Consider the following 22,082-nt stretch of genomic DNA (forward strand, 5'->3'; position numbering starts at 1 on the left):
TCTTCCCGGACCGGGGCACGAACCCGTGTCCCCTGCACCGGCAGGCGGACTCTCAACCACTGCGCCACCAGGGAAACCCTAGTGGGGCTTATTTTGCTACCAGTTACCCAGTAACGTGGCCAAGACCCATGGCTGGAAAAATCTACTGCTTGTCACGGTCGGTGAGCCCACGGTTTCAGGTGGTTTTGATGGCATCTCCGTTCTTGGCATGCATACGGGTTCTGCTGGGAGACAGGGTGCAGTACAAGGTATGTGCCCTCACTGCCAGCACCTCCTGCCAGCACCCCTCCCACTGACTATTCCTTCCCCCGCCGCCCCTGCCTTAAAAAGCCTGTGTGTGTTTTCAGAGGAGTTCGAGCCTCCAGGCGATCTTGAGAGAAGCTTGACATTCAAGCACTCTGGGGAACCACTGAAGGATTGGGGCAGGTAGGTAGAAGAAACGAGAGAAGGAATCTTTGGGGACCCGGTGTAGGAGCTAGTGGAGCTCACAGGCCCTCTGGGGTGTATTCGGGGCAGCGGGGACAGCAATACCTCTGCTGTCAGGAGGAAGAGCCCGTCCGGGATGTGTCGGACCCCGCCTGCGATGACTCCCAGAGCCACTCCAGGGAACACGTAGGCGTTGTTTCCCTGCCCGGGAATGAAAGTCCTGCCATCTTCCAGAGTCACGCCTTTAAAGGGACTTCCACTGGCAAAGATCCCTCGGCCCTGGGGGCAGGAAGAAAACCAGAGACAGAGCTTGGAGCTAGGTTTCAGGGGTCATGGTGGCCTAGTCGTATCTCCCGAAAGTTGACCCCTGCCTCATCTTCTGCTAAATGCTCAGCATTGTGCTCAGCATTGTGAAAGCACACCTGTTCATCTGACCAGAAAGCTCAGCTCCCACTGAGTTACCTGGCAGCTACAAAACCACAGAACGGGGAGGGTGTAGCTTTTAACCTGTCACCTCCCCAGAGGGGCAAGCCAGGTATGCAAATGGCCTAGAGTCCACAAGCACCTCGAGTTCTGGTCAGAGCTCTATGTTAGGGGAACCCTGAGCAGTAAAGCCTACTGGTAAGAGCCTGGGCTTTGGAGCCGGACCTGGGTTTGAGGGCCAGCTCCACTCCTTTTTAGCTCTGTGACCTTGGGCAAGTTACTTCATCTTTCTGAAACTCAGTTTGCTTATCAGCAATGTGGGGATTTTTTTCACCCTCGTAGGGTTGCTCATGGTTACTGTTACTATGTCCTCTCAGCCCGGGGAAGGAAGGACTCCCCACTGACCTCGGTGACCCGGTAGCACTTCTCAGCCGTGCACTCGGCCTTGCTGGTGGGGTTACTCAGGGCAAAGATGATGGGGCGCTCGTGGAAGGAGGCCATGTCCCTCAGAATCTGCTCCGTGAAGGCTCCTGCGATGGCGGCAACACCTACGGGGAAAAGGGGCAGATAGTGGGGTGCCTACTCTTTATATACACCCCATTCCTCTCCTGGTGGTGGTGGTGGAACTAGGTACAACACGGAAGGCTCAGGAGTCTTGAGGATGGCATCTGCCATAGGGATGAGGGAGGATAGGAGAAAAGGGTCTCCCTGCTTGAGTTGGCTGAGACCCCCTGTTAATTCCACTGGTCCACTTCAGGCCCCAGCTCAGTTAAGATGCACCTGTGAAGCATGCCTGGCCACTGTCCTTTAGAGTGGACTGCTCCCGCAGGACAGGGAGTGATGCCAGGGTCCCCCCCTTGGGGGAGGAGTGCTCATGTCATCCTGGTTAGAGAGACCAGCCTGTGCTTTTCCACTTTACTGTATAATTCTGCATCACGCAGCCCAGCTTGGTGCCTTAGTTCTATGGTTCTTATACAGTAATAACTCAATAAAAGTTTTGTAGCATTGAATTGGAAATGAGGGGAAAGAGCTGTGTTTCCAAGGGTTGCTTATGCCTCCTTGCTGAGCCTCAGTCTTCACCTGCAAGTCCAGAGGATTAGCTGGGCTGGGCAGTGGGTTGCCCCTCCTCCTACCTATGATGGCCGTGGGCTTCACCAGCCTCACCACCTCCTCCAGGGAGTTCACTTCAGGGTGGTCCTGGGCAAACATCTCCTTCTCATGGTTCAGGTGGCTCCTCCCCTGCAGGGAAAGGAAGAACATGATACAGCTGTGGTGGTGAGAACCATTGGGCAGTGCCTGGATGCATCTGTGTACTCTAAGAGCATTCCCTGCAGAGCCCTGCGCTTTGGTCTGAGCTGTCAGAACCTTGGGCCCTGTCCTTTTGATCAAAATCTACGATGCAACCTAAGAATTTTAAGTGTGTGTGTGTGTGTGTGTGTGTATTTCTTTCTTTAATCCAAACCACATATGGAGAACCTGTAAGGCCTTTCTTTGAGCTGCTGGGGTCATGGCTTCCTGGGCCAGGACAGAAAGGCTCTGAGGAAATGCGTGAGTCTGGACCAAGACTCTTGGCCCCAAGACATGTAGCACAGAGGCCCAGTTGAGGGATGGGGGCCTGAGTCACCCAGGGTCAGGGTGCTAATTTGAATGTATTTGACAAGAGCCATTAACCTCCTGATAAATAATAAGCTGAGATCCAGGACAGGCTTGTAGTGGCTATCTGCTCCCAATGGGGTCCAGATTCCTTCCATTTCTTCAAATAGGAGTCAGTGGGTGACAGGCTGGTCAATGTTTCTGATGACTCCTTTGGGTCAGCTGGCCTCACGAGAACCAGAGTGAAAACACCAGCTTTGAGAGATCTTTGAGGAGGGGTGAGCTCAATGGGGTGAGCAAAGGTGATGTTGAAACATGGGAAAGAGGCAATTGTGGCAGCCTCCACATGTGCCTGGACCATGCTCTGGAATGATCTGGGGCAGAAGGAGGAATCTCCAGGTCCCAGTTCTTTCCGGTGGGAATCTGCCCTTATAGGGAAAAATAGGAAGGTCTGTTGCTTCTGAGGGGGCTCTCCACTATTCTTGGATGAGAGCCTCGCGTTCCTATCTCTGTCTTTTTTTAGACTCTCACTGTCACAGTCTATGTTAGTGAAATCTCAGGATTAAAATATGGGGCTCTGAGTGAAGTCCTGAGGAAGGAGGTCACCCAACTGTGCCCCTCACCACACTGCAGTCAGAAGCTGGACTGTCTCTCTCATTCATTCCTTCATTCATACCTCAAACATCAATTATGTACTTATCACATGCAGGACCTTGACATCAAGACTATACACCCTCACAGGGAGGGAGGCAAGTAAAAGGGCAACAGATTGGGATAAGTGTAATATATGAAGGACGGAAGCCTACATGAGCATAAACACAGGGAACTAATTGAGACCCAGATGCTCAGGGAAGCTGCTTGAAGGAGGTAACAGAAGACAGGGAGGAAACAGATGGGGTTGAGGGCTGTGAGTGGGCGTGTGGACAAAGAGAAGGGCATTCCAGGCAGAGGAACAAAACATGCAAAGACGTAGAAGAGAGAGAGCATGCTACTTTTGGACAACCTATGATTCAACATGGCTAGAGGTGAGTACAAGGCAGGACGTGGGGGGAGATGACACTGGAAAGAGCACACGTACACACATTTGCAAGCACATTCAAAGCTTCTGGACAAGAGCAGTTAAGGCTACTTTGGGATGAATCTTTTGCTTTGGGGATTAGGACACTGCCCTCCTTCTGCTCTCTCTTCTGTCTGAGCAGTTTACCCCTTGAGATCTCTTCCAGTCCAGTTCCAATAGCTGTAGATATCAGGTAACCTCCAGGTCTCCAGACCGACAGTACCTTGACAATGAGACCCTTGGAGTCCACCATCCAGATCTTCCTTGTGGCCTCTGCCTTGGGTACGCCTTCTTTCTCTAGGGCCATGACAAGGAGGTGGGCGATGCCCATGGCTGCCTGCGATGTGGGTGTTTAGACAAAAGGCAAAAGCTGCTCAGGATTTTATCAGATGCTTCACCAAGATCCTCGTTTCTTCCTCCACTACTCCCAGGAGGCCCAGTTAAGTCCCTGCCTTGAGACACCCAAATGTTGGGGCCTGGGCAGCTGCAATGATCACAAGGCATCTGTGCTGTTTCCTCTCCTCAGAAGCCCAGAACACCGCTCCTCCTTGCGCCTCCTCCACCCTTTTTTTTTTTTTTTTTTTGCGGTACGCGGGCCTCTCACTGTTGTGGCCTCTCCCGTTGTGGAGCACAGGCTCCGGACGCGCAGGCTCAGCGGCCATGGCTCACGGGCCCAGCCGCTCCGTGGCGTGGGAGATCTTCCCGGACCGGGACACGAACCCGTGTCCCCTGCATCGGCAGGCGGACTCTCAACCACTGCGCCACCAGGGAAGCCCCTCCACCCATTCTTACTCTCCTACTGGAACAACAGCAGAGAGCCTCCGACGGCACTTACTTCACCAGCACCTTGGAAAACAAACACGTGATTGGAGAGCTTGTTCTTGGTGATTCGCAGAGCAGCCAGGATCCCTGCCACGGCGACGGAGGCTGTGCCTGCAACAGAGTGGACGGAGATCACCCTCTGGCCACCGGGTCCCACCCCCAAGACCCTTGGCAGAGTTCCCCACACCTAGAACCTGTGATGGAACAAGCGACTTTCCCTCACCCTTACAGAGGTCAGCCCTGTAGGCACGCAGGTTGTCGAGCAGCTCTCTTTTGCGTGATACTCTCCATGCACTCTTTTGCAGATAACTGTTAGTTTGAGAAATAGCTCCTGGATTGTTACCCTGGGAGAGAGGGTCAGAGGGTCGGGTGCTGCTACCACCATCATTCATAAATGAAACAACAAGGACAAATACAAGGGAAGCCAAAAAGAAGTGTGAGCCTCAGAGAATGATTTGTTTAAGGGGTAAGTGGATAAAAACATATTAAAAATGAGGCCACAAACTAACCATGAAACATTACATGACCATGTGACCTGAGCTGCTTGTCTTATCCAGCAAGTCATAAGGTTGGGTGTGCCCAGTAGCATAGCCAGCATCAGATAGCTTGAATACACCTGAAGGTACAGGTAAGCTGCACGAGCAGGTGGCTCAGACTAGTTTGACAACTATTCTTCCTCTCCCTCAATCCACACCTAAGGCCTCACTAGGAATTCCTATGACCAGCTGACCAAGGAGGAAACAGCAGGCTTGGTTTACAGATGATTCTTAACAGTATGCTGGCATCAACCAGAAGCGTACGGTTGCAGTTTCACAGCCCTAATCAAAGGTCACCCTAAAGGGAAATAGTGAAGTAAATCTTCCCAATGGACATGACCTCCCGTTGTAAATTTTGTTGTCCACTTTGGTCCAAGAGATGGCTAGACCTACCATGATTTGTGGGCAGTTGTTAATGGTTTAGCTAGATGGTCAGGGACTTAGAAAGAACCAAACAGTAAGACTGGTGATGAGGAAGTCTAGGGAAGGGTTTGCGAATGGACTTCTCTGAATAGGTACAGGGTGTGAAGATATTTGTGCCCCATGTGAAAGCTCACCAAAGGGCAGAATGAGAATAGTTTCTCAATAATCAGGTGGACAAAATGGCACGGCTTGTGCATGTCAGTCAGCATCTTTCCCACGCCATCTAGGGTTTGCTCAGTTTCCATATAGAGTAGCCATGGTGGCAGGGATGGAGGCTATGCATGGACTTCCTCACGGAGGCTGCCTGCTACTACTACTGCTGAATGACTGAGCTGTCAATGGCAGAGACCAATGTGGAGCTCCTGCTACGGCACCGTCCGGCCGTAGGAGGACTATCTACCCGGCAGGAGGATGATTACACTGGACTCCTTCCATTAGAGGCAGGGAAGAGATGTGTCCTCACTGGAATAAACATAGCTTCTGGATATGGCTTGACTTTCCCTGTCTATAATGTTCTGCCAGTGCCGTCATCTGGGCATGTCTGAAATGCCTAGTCACCATCCTGATATACTCCAGGCAACAAGGCTTCTAATCAAGGAATTCATTTCATATTAATAGAAGTGCAGCAATAGGCTCACACCCACGGAACTCAGTGGTCTTAACATGTACTCAACCACCCAGGAGCAGATGACCTGATAGATCAGTAGGATGGGCTCCTGAAGACTTAAGGCTCAGTTGAGGAGATGGTGCGGTTCTATCTTATAGGATGCAATATGTGATTTGACTTAGCAAACTTAGCAAACAATACCTTGTGCTCTTTCTCTGCAAGCCAGAATACTTGGGTCTGGAAATCAAAGTGAGAATGAAGTGAGAATGGCTCCTCTCACCATTTCACCTAATGAATCACTTGCAGGGTTTTTGCTTCCTGTCTCTTCAATTCTGTGCTCTCTGGATTGGAGGTCTTGGTTCCAAAGAGACAAATGCTTCCATTAGGATTCCCAACATGGTTCTGTGGACTTGGAAGTTGAGACTGCCACCTGGCCATTTGCCACAAAACCAGCGGGCAAAGAAGAGGGTTACTTTACTGGCTGTGGTTATTCATCCTGAGAACCAAGGGGACGCTAGGGACAGGGAAGACTGTATCTGCGCCTAGGGGATCCTCTGGGGTGTGTCTTAGTACTCCTGTGCTCAAGAGTAAATATTAATAAACACTGTTGCAACTAAAGAGAGGCAGGGCTGCTGAGGATGCAGATTCTTCAGGAATGAAGGTTTGGGTCATCCTATTAAGGAACCCTGGCAAGCTAAGGTCTTGTCTGATGACAAGAAAACATGGAATGGGAGACCGAGGAAGAAATTCATAAACATCAACTATGGCTTCATGACAGGTTACAGAAATGAGGAATGTAGCAGCCATGCAAATTTTCTTCCTTGATTATCATGTGATTACGGATGATGGTTCGTATTAGCTAATTTATTCTCCCTTCTCCTTTCTCTTGTTATTTTATAGAAGTTTTGTTGGAGGTTAATTCTACAATTTAGCCTTTAGATAACAGAGTTTTCAAATGTGACTGTGACTGAGATTTAAGAGTAGTTAGTCCTGCCCAGAGATGGGTGGTGTGACTTATCTTCCAGAGATAAATATGTCAAAAAAAACGCACAGTGTGACAGTTGTGAGTTAAGTTTTATTTGGGGCACAATGAGAACTATAGCCCAGGAGACAGCCCCTCAGATAGCTCTGAAGAGGGGTGTGGGTGTCAGTGTATATGTGATTTTGGTGAAGGGCGTACGTGCAATCAAGCACACATTTTAGCAAAAGGTTGCTGCTGGTTACAAGAAGGCTGTTGCTCGTCACGAGGAGTGGATGTCTCCGTTAATGATTTTAGTGTTTTCCTAGATGTGAGAAGATGCAAGAAACCGGGCTCATAAAATCTTCTGAAAATATCTAAGTATCTGAAGGCCTGTTCTGCCAGTTATTCCCAGAGCACAGAGTGCCTCATGCCTGATCTCTGCCTTGAACTCCTTCCAGGGTGTGTTGAAGGTCGGTGACTGCAGTGGCTAGTGACTTCATTCTTGTAGAACCAGATGATGAGTGACATTCTTTAGTTGGCAAATAACTGTAGACACTTTGCCTCTCCCCATTTCAGGGAGAAGGTGAGAATGTCTTCATTTGTTGGAAAGATAGTTGCATTTTATTAGGCATTTTGTTAGAGTTTGTTGTTGTTGTCTGGAAGTACCAATGTGCAGGACGGTATGTATGGATGCTGAACAGCCAGAAGGGTGGACTCTGCCGATTACTGGATAATCGTTTCTCCTTTGTCTGCAAACCACTTTTCAGCTTTACCAATTGGCCCTATGGTGGGCTCTGCCAATACGGGGCGCCAGAGGGCGACTGAAAGACTAGATGGGCAGGGAAAGAACAGTTTTTCCAGCATCATTCCTACTTTGTAAGATTGCTGGGTAAAAATGTAGGACATTCAGTTAAATTTGAATTTTAGGTAAACAAGAAATAATTTTCTAGTGTGTGTTCCATGCAATATTAGCATAAATATTCTAAAAACTGTTATTTGTCTGAAATTCAAATTTAGCTGATCATCATCTGCATTTTGCTTTTGCTAAATCTGGCAACTCCATGGCCTTGGTTGTTTTTATCTTACAGCAGCAGTTTGTTCCACAAGCAGCAGTTGAATCCAGTTTGCTGTTTGTCCGTCACTTACAGAACTAGCCTCGTAGCACGTGCCCCTCAGAGGCATGAACGCTAGCCAGCTGTCACCTGTCTTCCCTGCGTTCCCCCAGCCTCAGGGGTGGTAGCAGATCCTTAGTGTTTCTTTCTGGCTTTTCAGTTCTTTAATGCAGAATTCGCAGTTCTTTATGTCTGTTAAAACGACTGGTGTGGACCCTCACAGAGTCACAATAAAGTAATGGCAACTGGCAACGATAAGCCTCTATGATGGTCAAAGAAAAGGAAATTAAAGTGTGACTGTTTATGGTCATTACAATTGTGCAAATCAAAGAAACTGATGCTATCTATGGCTGGTGAGGGAGCAATGAAAAGGGCAAAGTTCAGCACACATTCCATTTTAAAGAGCTACAACCCTTTTTGGAAACCTATTTCCCAATATAGACCAAAGGCATAAAATGTTTTTGCCCTTTGACCTCATGCTTCTATTTCTGGGAATCTATGTATGAAAAAATCCAAAAGGTATGTGGTAAGATATTTATGACGGTGTTATTTATAATGTAGAATGGCTGGAAATAACAAACACCTAACAAAAGAGCAATGGTTAAGTAAATTAGCTAGTGTAGGCACTCAGTAGGATATTGAAGCTATTAAAAATATTCCTTATGAAGATGGTGTAGCAACACAGAAAATGCTATGAAGTTACTAACTAACGTCACATATTGTTCTAAGTGCTTTATGTCTTAATGTAAAGACATTTACTTAATCCTATCACCATCCCCATTTTACAGATTGGGAAAATGAGGTACGGAGCAGTTTGCTGAGTTGTCCAAGATCACACTACAGGGTGAGGCTTTGAACTCAGGGAATCGGGCCCTAGGGCATGTGCTCTTAACCCCTGAATCATGCTTCACTGAGTTAGTTGGAAGGAAGAGAACATTCAACAGTCTACATACTATGATTCTAACTGTAACAAAATATACACACAAAATCCGAAAGGAGCTACAAAATACTAATGGTTGCAGGGTGGGAGCAGGAGTGAACTTTCCGTTTTCTGTTTCCAGTTTTCCATTGGACAGAGAGCACCTTTTCCCCGCATCTGATTCTATTATATTTCACGACAGTCTTCTGCCTCCTGAAAGGAGCTGTACAAAGCATACGACACCAGGTGGCGCCAAAGATATTTCATCAGAGAACCTCCCAAAGACACTGCATTCTTGATGGGTCTGTTCCTTCTTGGATGTCAAGTATCTTTTGTGGTTACAACCTACAGGCTGAATAACAGCTTACCTGCAGAAATTCAGTGCTGGATGGAGAGCGTGACATCCAACAACTGTACAGATGAGGAAACTGAGGCCAGAGAGAGGCAGTGGCTTCTGCCTGTTAGTCACCAAGTTAGAAGTAAAGCAGGTAAACCTGGGTTGCTGCTTCCACCCTTACCTGGTCTATGCAGCTCAGACAGCCTTTCCTGACTCTGGAGTTGAAGGCAGCAGGAGTGGCCTTACGGGGTTTCCCTGGGGGAGACCTGAGGGGCAGGTGGTAGTGGAGGTGGAGGGAAGTGAACTTAGGTGGTGGATGTAATTGTTCAGTTGTGACTCTGGAAGGTGTGGAAAACACAAAGCATTGGGAAATCTGGTAGAAAAGAGTTGAAAATTTCAAAAGGATACAACAACAACTGCCACTTATTGATTGCTCTCCCCGTGACCTTGGCTCCATGCTACGTATGCACTTGCCTGCATTTATTTGCTCATTTAATCTTCACAGCAACTCTAGGAAATAGGTACTACTGAGCTCCCATTTTTTCCCCTTTCAGAAGTGGAAAGTGAAGTTCAAAGAAAGTAGAAACGACCAGGAGAGAAGTGAATCCTCTCACCACCAACTCTATAAAACCTCTGCCTCCGGTCCATATACTTTGCTGTTTCTCCTGTTACGTGGATGAATGGTCCCTGCTCTTAGCTAAAGCCACCTCCGGCTGTGTGCTGGATCCCACCATGTTTACCTACTCAAGAAATTTGTTTTGTAATTCTCTCCCTTTTTTTTTTTCCTGCATCCTCAACTGCTCCCTCTCTAGTGGATCACTGCCATCAGCATACAAATATGTCATCAAGTTCCCATCCTTAAAAAGCCTCCTCTTGACCCTATGTCATTCCCACCCTATTTCTTACTTCCCTCTATAGCCAAATTCTTCTAAAGAGCTGAATATACTCATTACCTCTATTTCCTTTCTTCTTGGTCTCCCTGAAACCCAGTCCCATCAGGCGACTGCCCCGCCTCTTGTCAACCTCACCAGCACCTCCATCTTGCCAGGTTCAGTGGTCAGTCCTCAGCCCTCCTCTTCCTTGACCTTTCAGCAGCATTTGATACTGGTGTTCATTCCTTCCTTTGGGAAACTCTGCACGTGGCTTCTGGAACCCCACGCTCCCTGGCTACCTTGCTGGCTACTTCTCATTCTCCTTTCTGGGATCTTCCTCTGAGGCCATCCTCCGAAGTGGCAAGTTGCCGTATTCACAGCCCAGAACTCAAGAGGAAAAACAGCAGTTCTTAAATCCCATATTATAAAGTGTGGCAAAGAAAGTTATCTCCATCATTAACTTTCATTTTGAGGAGGAGGGTCTTGGGTAATGTATTAGGGATTTAAAGATAGAGCGGAAGGAAGGAAGCTGCAGAGATTTCTGGAGGCAGCCACCTGGAGAAGCCCGGGGTCTAGGGATGTGTTAGAACACGTGCCCGTAAATGCTGAGGGCAGCTGGAAGCATGACTGTTTGTTCCTCATTCACGATGAAAGAAAAACAAATTTTCCTTTTCAGAGGGAGCTTTCCATAATTGCATTTCCTGCAAACTGAGTACTGGAGGTTGTAGGTTCAGGAAATAGCACAAAAGGACTGAAAATGTAGTTTCTATTCTGCTTTAAATAGTCACGTTTGACAAAGTTAAAGAAGTTTCCATTCTAAACCACACATTATCAGAGAAAAGGGAAAGAACTAGCTGCTCCTCAGGTGAGACAAGGCTGCTGTCTTAGGCAGCAAGAAGGACAGGGAGTTAGGCTCGGCAGGGTCCGGCCAAGGTGGCTGTGGAGGCCTGGGGCCATGGGGGACTGGGCATCCTCTAGGATTACGGCCCACTTTCATGATCTGCAGAATTACCTTCCCACAGCAGCCAGCGGCCGCCTTTCATTTGTTCATGAGCGTGTACTGAGAGCCTGTTCCGGGGCTCCCCTGGGTATATGGGTATATGAAGCCTTAGATTTATGAAGATGAATACAACAGTCTTGAGCACAGGGGTTAGCAGAATAACTGTTCAGAAAATTCAAGTTCCCCTTATTGGAAACCAAGCAAAGGCCTTCTAGATGACTTCAACCCTGTTTCTGTGTCCTGAAGGGAATTTTCTGGAGCCCTTGGACTCTCAAGAAGGCAGTTCCCGGCCCATGAAGGAGGCAGGGTTAGACTATTCTGCCGCCGGAGGGAATAATTACCATCTTCTTGGCTTCTTTGGGGATTTAACTGATGCAACAGGCTAAGGGGGAGGTCTCAGAGCAGCCAGGATTAGACGTGAGAAGAGACCCACGAGAATGTCAGGGCTGGGAAAGCCCTGTACGGGAAGAACAGCCTCAGAACACAGGACTTAGTGAAAAGGAAGGTTCTGGGGACTGGGGAGAGATGAGGCTGAAGCGGCCGGGGGAGGTTTCACTGTGGGAGAGACACGGGAAGGGCCAGGAACTGCTGCTTAGTGTGTGTGGTAGGAAAGGAGCAGCAGACCGCTGACAGCTGGAAGTAACCCCTGGTGTCTTGTAAACAGGACAAACCAGCTGGACAGACTTCAGAGCTGGGCCATTCCTCCCCATCTGCCCCTTTCCTACCGTGGCATCTGAGCCCCGGGGGAACTTTGAAATATTCTGCAAAGCGGGTGACCACTGCCCAGTGTCACTCCCAGGCCCTGGGGAGGGGTGGGGTCATCCTGGGGCCTGCGGAACAGGTTTGGCCCTGGGTGCGGTATCCTGGGGGAGGTGAGGTTTGAGTCCTTAAGGACAAAGAGAAATTAGCCGAGAGCAGAAGAGGGTTCTAGGCAGAGGGACCAGCACATTCAGAATCAGAATTGGCAGGAAACTCACAGAACTGACTAATTCAATGGGCTGGAAGAATAGGCTGGATGTGGAAAGAGGAAAGAGGTGAGGTGGGCCCCTGCCTCCCTTCTCAGGCTTTTCCAGGCCTGCGCTCACACTGGTGCCTCTTCTCACCTCCAGCAAAGCCTCTCTGTTTTGGGTCTCAACACTTCCTCCTTCCCCCTGGTACATGTGTTGGGAGCCTCCTGTGCACCAGAGGTATCAGTACCCGGTACCAGAACTGAGTACGGTTACATGCCTGCTCCCACGCTATATCACTGCAGCCCTTACAACTACCTGGTGCCATAAGCAAGGGTGATGATGCAAACACTTAACGATGAGTTAGCATAGTGCCCATCCAGCCAGGATCAATGCTGGCCTTTAGAAAGGCATCTTGATCTTTCTGGCAGTACTGGCTGAGCATCCCTCATGGCTGTGAATACTATCGTGTCCATTTTACAGATCAGGAAAAGAAGACTGGGAGGATTTAAGCCACTTGGCCAAAGCCCCAAAGCAGAAAAGTGGGGATTCAGACCTAGGCTTGTCTCAGTCCAACATCTGACTGTTAAGCACTCTGGCTCACAGATGAAAACTTGCAAGTATGAGGGGTGACCATGGCCTGACACACCACACAGGCACCCTGACTGGCCGTCTGCTCTCGGGAACGTGGCCGGACTTGAGGGCAGTGCGGGTCCAGGGGGGCCTGGTGGGGTGGGAGGATGCTCTGAAGCTGACAGGCCAGCTGGGCTTTGCTGTCGCCAGCCACACTGTGGGCAGCTAGCCGTGGAGGCCGGGGGCCTGTGCTCACCAGGCCAGCAGTATCCTGGACCTGGCTTCTTGCGGAGGACACAGCTGGCCAGTCCTCCAGCATGACCATTCCTAGCGCTGTTCCCCTTCCAGGTCTCTCTCTCTTCCACTAAGAGCCGGGATGCTTCTGTGATCCCAGCTGAAACAACAAAAGTCACTTGAGCCTCTGCCTTTTCCAGAACTCCTGAAGAGGCTTCCAGTGATGAGTCAGTGCACAGGCAGCCCTGCTCACCGAGAACCAGCCTGGGGAGGCTGAGGCTTTCCACCCGTCTGAGCTGGGAGTAGGGCCGGGGCCGGGGCGGGGGTTGCGCAGAGGAGACCATGGCAGCCCTGGGGAGCTCTTTACCTGCCAGTGCTGGGGCTTCAGAGGCCCAACCCTGTGGTCGGCCACGTGGGGTTGGTGATTCCCAGGAGTGTGAAACAGCAGGACTGGCTGGGAGACAGTTCAAATCTTGTGCCCGAGCTTCTGCTCAGCGCCAGGCACGGCCCTGCCCTCACAGAGCTCAGTCTGGTGGGGACCCTGAGGCCTTTAGTCGTATCTTTCCTCATTCCACCGAGGACGTGAGGCTGCGCTGGTGTTCATTTCATGTGGGCAGCCTGGTCCCATCCCCCGCCATTCTGGGGTGTTCCCTGACCACGAGTCCTGTTGCGGGGGCGGGGGGGGGGGACCGGGCCTGTCCCCAGCAACCACGCACCTCTGTGATTCCTCCCACCGTCCCCTTTCTCCCGGCTCTCTCCTATTCTGTGCATGCAGGCGTTCCTTTCTATTTTTGAGCGTGGCTATGTAGTCTCATGTTTCTTTTCCCTCTGCTCTCTACCTTGTATTTGGAGGTAAGGGGGTCAATTCTAGCATGAGCTTAATCTTCCACGTTGCCCCATTAATCCCGGAATTCCTCACCAGTCTGCTAATTGCCCACCCAGCACTGAGAGTACACATCATAGGCTCCTGGTTCTGGACCCATCAATAGCCAGCTGGCGACTGTGGGCCAGCCCCTCCCCGTCCCCAGGCCTCATCTGTGAGGGTCTGTGAACTGTGGGAGTTAGAGGAGAGGATGGGAGGGGTGAGGAGAGCGGTGACACCCACACTTCCGTGGGGTCCGGAATTTAATCCTCACCAAGGAGACTCACGGCACTGCCTCGCCTACGAGGGAGCATAGGCAGCCCGACATCATGGACAGACAGTGAATTCCGAGTTAGAAATGACTAGGTTCTAGCCCCAGCTTTATGCCTGTTAGGCTGTGGGACGTGGAGCAAAACTTAAGCCTTGAACTTCAGTTGCCTCATCAGTAACGTGGACAGCAATGTCCGTCCTCCCCACAGGCGGAGGGGGTGAGGCAAGGAAGCTGTGAAATAGTGTGGATGGAAAACACTTTTCTAGCCTAAAGCTCTGTGTTCATGCCAACTGGATTACCTGGCACAGTTTGGGTTCCCTGGGAAGCAGATTCAGAGAGATGTGAAGTGTTCAGAATGTTATGAAGAGGTGCCCTTGGGACCAGCACACCTGTGCCAGGGAGGGAGTGGAAGCAGGAGAAGCTGAGCTGCGATGCGGTCCCCAGGGCCTCGGGGAGCTCTGGAGTTAAATGTCCCCTCAGAGCTGTCCTGCACTGGGCCAAAATGGCTGAGCCTCTATATTCCCTGATCACCTGGTGATGCCGTCCTGGCAGGGCAGGACGGTGGTCTGCTTGACGCTCCAGCCAGCCCTGCCGCCAGCTGGGGCAACAAGTCCTTTCTTGAAGGAAGATCTGGGCGGTGCTGTTAATCACATGGCCACGCCTAACGGTCAGGGTGTCCCGATCAAAGACTCAATATTATAGGGCTCCCGCCATTCTAGTACGATTTGCCAGCTCTCCTCATGCATTTTAGTTTAATGACTTTAGTCTCTCATTTCTGAGAAAAGAATGGGAAATTCCTCCTCTGTTTGCCATGGGACCCAGAAAACCATTCCATCTGGCTTTGCCTGGGAAGTAGACTCTACTGGAACTGGGTATCAGCAGGACCTAAAAACTAATGAATTGATTTAATTTAAGAAGTTTTGTGTGTGTACACATGAGGGCGTACACACGTGAAGATGTATATATGTCTGCGTGTGAGCACATGTGGGGTGCATTTCTGGGTGAGTATAAGTATGACGACCTGGACAAGAGAGAGGCTTCGGGGGCAGGTGTCCAGTGTAGACACACCCACATGAACAGGTGGGTGCTTATGAGAATCTCAATTTGTGCAGGTGGACCTCGTTCATTCATTCTTCAAACATTAATGAAGCATCTACAGTGTGCCAGGCACTTGTGCTGGGGCTGGGAAGTGAGAAAAGATGTGGTTCCTGCCTCTGGGAGGTTATTGTCTCCTGGGGAGACAGACAACTCAATGCAGGCATGTGGGGTACAGTGTGGTAAGAAAGTTGACAGAGGGGGGCACAGGAGGCTGTGGAGGCACCCAGTGTGCATCCAAATCAGGCTGTCCCTTCCCTGGGACAGGAGACCCTGGAGCTGAGCCTTGAAGGATGAGTAGGAGTTACTGAGCCAAAGATGATGGGGAAGATTGTCCCAAGCTGAGAAGCAGAGCTTTCACGTGCAGAGGGAACTGACCCAGAGGGAACTGACCCAGAGGGAGGTCACAGGAGTACAGATAAGACAGGGTTGGTAATATCTGGTAGGATTAAGCTGTGAAGTGCTTAGAACCCTGCCTGATGAATAACAAGTACTCAGCTCTAAACCTTAGCTATTTTTAACCTGGGCTTGAATCCTCCTAGGTCTGTCTTACTCACTTGATGAAAACTGTGACCTCTTTGGGCCTCATCTGCAAAATGTTGGCCCATCTTTAACTCCCAGGGACCAATACCTGTCCCCTACCAACCTGTTCTTTTTTACATGACATGGTTCCTTGATTTGAAAAGATCTTGCTTGCCAAACTTCATTTGTTAAATAACAACCTACATGTCATCAAGGTTTCCCTTGGGCTTTATAAAATACTAGGAATAACTGGCAATGCTCCTTACTGAGGACTCCTGGATCAGGTGAGATAATCGCTGAGAAGCCACCCCTCCTACTCCAGTGTCACATGCTGGCATCTCCACAGCAAGAAGCAAGTGCCTTCAGATATTTCTGGTCCACAGAACAGGGAGCCAAGCTGACCCTGAACTAGAAGATGCTTCCCATTGACTTTTGGAATGTTCCGGGGTCTCGGTTATCATTGTGAGAAGCACTCCTTCCAGCCAAGTTAAGAGAAGGCCTTATCCTGATTCTCTGATTTTCCTGAAGGCCTTGTGTTTGGAAAATCCAAGAGCGAGCTATTGTGGCTGGCGAAGGCCACTTTTACGGTGACTGATGCTTTGGTCTGATGAGTCCTATGCGCTGGTACTTTCCATATATTAGCTCTTTAAATTTTCACAATAATCTTCCAAGGTAGTTACTATCATTCCCAATGAATAGATGGTGAAACTGTGGCTCAGAGATGTGATCTGCCCATGTTCAACCAGCTAGTAAATCACAGCATTGTTTAAAATTTCTTTCATATATCTAATCACCAAATTCTTACTTTTCTCTGAAGCAGTAATCATCTCCATTTTATGGGTGAAGAAACTGAGACTTAGCAAAGCTATGGGACAAGTCCAAGGTCACAGAGCTGAGAATTAGCAAAGTGAATCTGGATTTACTCCTCTTTCTTCAACAGCTGCTGGCAGCAAACCGGCTATGAGGTGGCCCCGCCCCACCTGGGCACCCAGGTGAGCCTTTGTGAGAAGGCATTAGTCCTCAGGGGCTTTGTCAGGAGGGGTGGAAACTTACCTTGGATGTCATCGTTGAACATGCAGTACTTGTTGCGGTATTTGTTGAGGAGGCGGAAGGCATTGGCATTGGCAAAGTCTTCAAACTGGATGAGGCAATTTATTCCAAACCTGTGGAGAGGGAGAGGAAAGAGTATGTGATTGCCTCCCCGAGCTGATGCCTGGCAGGTCCCAGCCTGCACTGGGGAGCAGGGCGGTGCAGCCCAGGGGTGGGTGTGGGTGTGGCATGCCTCATTCACTGGGGTTTATGCCGCCTGGCTGGCTCCTGGACTCCTGGCTCTGCCTGCCCCATTATGATTTAGTTATTTATTTTTAATTCAACTAGAGTTGATTTACAATGTTGTGTTAATTTCTGCTGTACAGCAGAGTGACTCAGTGACACATACATACATTCTTTTTTTTTTGAAGATTTATTACTCATTTGACAATAATTCCCATGTAATTTTAAAAAACAATTTTTATTTATTTATTCATGGCTGCGTTGGGTCTTCATTGATGCGCGGGGGCTTTCTCTAGTGGCGGCAAGCAGGGGCTACTCTTCGTTACGGTGCACGGGCTTCTCATTGCGGTGGCTTCTCTTGTTGCAGAGCACGGGCTCTAGGCGTGCCGGCTGCAGTAGTTGTGGCACGCGGGCTCTAGAGCACGGGCTCAGTAGTTGCGGTGCACGGGCTTAGTTGCTCTGTGGCATGTGGGGTCTTCCGGGACCAGGGCTCAAACCCATGTCCCCTGCATTGGCAGGTGGATCCTTAACCTCTGCACCACCAGGGAAGTCCCATACATTCTTTTTTATATTCTTTTCCATTAAGGTTATCCTAGGAGATTGGATATAGTTCCCTGTGCTATACAGTAGTAGGACCCTGTTGTTTATCCATTCTAAATGTAATAGTTTGCATCTACTAACCCCAAACTCCCAGTCCACCCCTCTCCCAACCCTCTCCCCCTTGGCAACCACAAGTCTGTTCTCTATGTCTGTGAGTCTGTTTCTGTTTCATACATAGGTTCACTTGTGCCATATTTTAGATTCCACATAAAAGTGGAATAGTATGGCATTTGTCTTTCTCTTTCTGTCTTATTTAAAATCTACACTAGAACTGCCTTCTAGATTTCAAAGTCAGGAAAAAGTTTGTGTTTCCTAAAAAATGACTGGATTGGTAACCTGTGTTTCCTGTTAACACTGGGCGTCAGGAAGCTGAGAGCTGTCTCCTGCCCTTTAACAGTAGGTTTCCTCAGCCGAGGCTCTCTGCACACACCCTCCCCTGACTCGATTCTGGCTCTTTGATCCTGCTTTTTTGGATTGTACTGTGTCTCTCTTTCTCTCTCTCTCTCTCTCTCTCTCTTTGTTTTTTCCGGTACATTGGGCCTCTCACTGTTGTGGTCTCTCCCGTTGTGGAGCACAGGCTCCGGACGCGCAGGCTCAGCGGCCATGGCTCACGGGCCCAGCCGCTCCGCGGCATGTGGGATCTTCCCGGACCGGGGCACGAACCCGTGTCCCCTGCATCGGCAGGCGGACTCTCAACCACTGCGCCACCACGGAAGCCCTGTACTGTGTCTCTTATTGGAGTCTTTCTGGAAGGAAGTGTGATGTGAATTATTAAAAATTACTTAATCCATGGGCAGAAAAAGGATTTCATCTCATGGACCAATTTGTGACCAACAGTATCTGTGGTCATGTTCATTGAGAAAAAAATGCCCTGATTGATCAGCACGGAGAGTCTGGGCATGTGGTAGGGAGACGTGCCTGCCATTCCCAACTGTGTGAACTGGAGGCCTGGGACCAGCTGGGGACCAGCTGTGGAAAGAAAGATGTACGACCTTGTTGGGAAAAGTGGCTGGGGCCCACATGTGGTGGGCTTCCTGTACTGTCGGGGCATCTGTCTGATGAGGCTGGTGGCTCTGAGGGGGTGAGTAGCACTGAAGTGGCCCAGAACACATTTTTTTCCAACCTCTGAATTTTGTGCATGGCATATCCTTTTTTTCTTTTCAGAAAATTTACCCATTTTTTGGATGCATTTCAACTGCTCTGCATTTGACTATATTATGTAGAGAATACTGAAAGTACAAACTACTTTGTAAAACCAAAGACAAACATTGAATCCAAAGATAAACTATGTTTTACACAATGGACACTCTTCCCGTAGTTAGTATTAAATTTTAAATATCTATATTCCTTTTGTTAAAATGATTACTTTACATACTCCCTGAGTACATCTGCATGACAAACATAGCTCAGTAATTTTCAGAACCTGTTTATAGAGGTTTGTTGTAAAAGGAAGCGCACCACCAGAAAAGGCAGGAAGCAAAAAAAGTACAGTAGAAATGCCAGTGGGCAGGCAAATATTTGCTCCTACCATGATCCTTCCAGTTGGAGCTGTTGGTGGGGGGATTTGGAGACAGGTTCATGTCACAGGGCCCGAAATGGAGAGGCAGCAAGTTGCCTCAGTCCAGTGTTGAGCTCTGGGCTTGGGTCAGGAGGCTCGTGGGCCTGACCTGGCTCTGCCACTGCAACCGAGTGTCACTTCGCTTCCCTATTCTGCCTCAGTTTTCCATCTGTCAATGGGCATAATATTTGCCTGGCCTACTTTGCGGCTGTGGTGAGGATTAAAAGCTGGGGGTGATTTTTAAATTGTAAAGTGCTAAACACGTGTCATCCTGGCCACAATTCTTATTCCCAGTCACAGAGCAAGTGCTGGTGTGGGTAGTGGTAGGGAGCTTGCAGTGTCTCCTGACCCACCATCCAGCCCTTTTCTCCTTGTACAATGAATAAAAATGGTTTAAAAATAAAAAACCCTTCAGTGCACAATTATAATGCTATGTTCACCAAACCAACATTTACTGTGAATTTTTGTTCAGGGTGTGAATTTCAAGTATTTGGATGGGGAAGGAGGAACAGAATGTCTTTGGTTGTCGGTGACCTTTTGATATATAGAATCCTCACAAGACTCTCAGTGTTGCTCTGGCACTGGCCTGGAGCTAAAATGCTGAAAAGGTCAGACGACAAAACAATGTGATGCACATCGTTTCTCCTTTCTCTCACTCTGTATCTCTTACACACACACACACACACACACACACACACACACACACACACACACACACACTTGACCTTTAAGCAACACCACCCTTAGGTTAAAAAATAAGGCAGGGATTATAAATAAATACCTTTGTTCAGTGCACTATTATTCTTTCATGGCAAATTCAGTTTCACATAAGAGAACCTTCCCAGGGAGGAATTTGATGAGATACAGAGTAAAATCTCATTCATTCAAGTCACTTTAATCCTAACTTGGAATTGGATAAAAGGCTATGTGAATCTCCCATCCAGTAACCTAGACTCAAGAGTTTCTTGACCTCCTTGTACTTAATGACCTCCAGGACCCCTACCCACCTTGGACGCCCTCCCCATGGCTGCTCCCTGGACCTTTCGTCACCAGGAGCCACTCCTGCTAAAATTTCACACTGTGCATTTCAGTCTCTGACCACAGCCTCTCCTTCCACCTCCCTTACTTCCACTATACCTCTTCTTCATCTCCAGTGAGACCTTTGGCCCTTTACCATTTTTTCCTGGTCCCTTGGCTCCTGACTTACGGCTTTTCACAAAACCACACCACTAACTATCCAGTCTGAACCAAGGGTGGTTACTTCAATTGCTCTATTTGCATCATCCATCCATCCATCCATCCATCATCCATCCATTCCCTCTGCCCATCCATCTGCCTGTCCATCCATCCACCCAAAAGCATCTACTGAGCACCTATGATAAACCAATACTGTAGCTGTTCAGTAAATGTTTCAGGAAGAGCTGGGTACATGAAGGAGTTGGTGGAAATCTAGTGTGAGTTTTCCTGCCAACTTGTTAAACTAATTAAAAGCCAATTAAGAACAAAAAAATTTCAAAATGAAAATTTTAAAAGCTTAGGTTACAAAAAACCTTTTCTCAATTCATCCATGTATATCCAAATACAGGATGCTGGACTTTCATCATAACACCAATTTAAATGTTAATTATAACTGCCTTACATATTCATGAAAATACTTCTACTAATGATGACAGTAACAAAAACAGCTAATGGTTATCGATGGTGCTGGGCATCAGGCTGAGTTCTTCGCATGAATTATCTCAACTAATCTTCCCATGACCTTACGAAGTAGGTGGGTGCCATTTCAGAGGAGGAATCCTGAGCTAAAGGACGGTCAGTTATTTGCCCCCGGGGTTATTTATTCTCCTGCAGTTGGAAAGGGGTGGAGCTGGAATCTGAATCCAGCTCTATCTGACGCCAGAATTTTGTTTAGTTTTAACAGCAATATGATTTTGTAAAACATAAAGTGAAGCAGATGTTAAAGTTAGGTTTCTTTCTCCAATGAGAAAAACAGTGCCATGTGCTGAAGAAAACGCTGAACTGGGGGACAGGAAAATCGTATTCTCCTTCTGTCTCTGATATAAGCTCTGAGTCCTGGGTGAGTCCCCTTTCTCTCTGGGTCTTAGTTCCTGATCTGAAAGCCTTGGAGGCGGGGGCGGGAAGCAGGAGCTCCTTAACGTAGGGTTGGAATAGATACACTAGGAGCTTCACTGAGATGTAAGTCCAAAGTAGGGAGGCCTGACCATTCCTGGTAAGAGCAGCGTATGACAGGAACATCAGTATTTTCGAGTCCTCCTTGAGCTGACCCAGAGCAGACCGGCTGAGCGAGCAGCGCGGAGGCGGCCACTGTCCAGGTCGTACAGCTGGAGCAGCAGCCCCTCCAGAGGGGCCCCGCTCAGGCTCCCTACTCAGGGCTCTGGGCAGTTTCCTGATTTCAGTGCCGGCAGTTCATCGCTGACCTTCCATCCTGCCAGAAGCTGCCCCTCACCCGGGCGGCTCCTGTTTGTTTGTCCCCTTCTGCACTTATGAACCCTTCACCCTGAACTCCTGGCAGGGGCTGAGGAATATCTGCTGCTTCTTAGGGGAGAATTCCTGCAATGGAGAAAGAGGCGCCTTCCCAGGCCGCACACGGAGCTGCCCAGACTCTTCCACCCTGGGGACTCCGATGGGAAATGGCCTTGGCGCTGCCATAGAAGGGATTCTAAGGCCGGGGCTCACTGAAAGACACAAGGCCAATGGGTGGATGTTAAAAGGTTTTTTCCTCCAGCCCTCAGGCAAGAGGAAGCCTGAAAATGGCGACGTGTGCCTGGGAGCCCTAGGGAGCTGTGTGTGACAATGTGACGAGACTAAGCCAGGACCCACGGAGCGGAGCCAGGTACCTGCCACCTGGGATGCAGCCTCCCCAGGGTAAAGAGATTCTGAGATGGTTGCTCTGCCCTTCCCCCCAGCAAGCTGACCAAAGGCTGCGTGAGAGATGTGGTGAGACCAGAACATTCCATGGGCTGCAGACCTGGTTTCTTTGTTCTGAAGGTCAGGACCTACCATTCTTTCAAACACTTGGGTCTGACCTCTTTCGGGCCT

The 22,082-nt window shown here is 49.0% G+C and overlaps 1 protein-coding gene across 1 annotated transcript in view; it reads right to left on the reverse strand.

Annotated features, from left to right (window-relative positions):
* The window catches only part of ME3 (malic enzyme 3), a 197,959-nt gene that overhangs the window by 5,198 nt on the left and 170,679 nt on the right, over positions 1-22,082 (reverse strand). Inside the window, exons 7-12 of the mRNA XM_007448838.1 lie at positions 16,646-16,755; positions 4,335-4,432; positions 3,723-3,836; positions 1,983-2,088; positions 1,255-1,397; positions 532-705 (exon numbers count right to left, since the gene is read on the reverse strand). Coding sequence (XP_007448900.1) covers positions 532-705; positions 1,255-1,397; positions 1,983-2,088; positions 3,723-3,836; positions 4,335-4,432; positions 16,646-16,755 — 745 coding nt within the window. The remainder of the gene's footprint in view (positions 1-531; positions 706-1,254; positions 1,398-1,982; positions 2,089-3,722; positions 3,837-4,334; positions 4,433-16,645; positions 16,756-22,082) is intronic.

Source organism: Lipotes vexillifer, unplaced genomic scaffold (assembly GCF_000442215.2).
Source record: "Lipotes vexillifer unplaced genomic scaffold, Lipotes_vexillifer_v1.1 scaffold771, whole genome shotgun sequence".
NCBI lineage: Eukaryota > Metazoa > Chordata > Mammalia > Artiodactyla > Lipotidae > Lipotes > Lipotes vexillifer.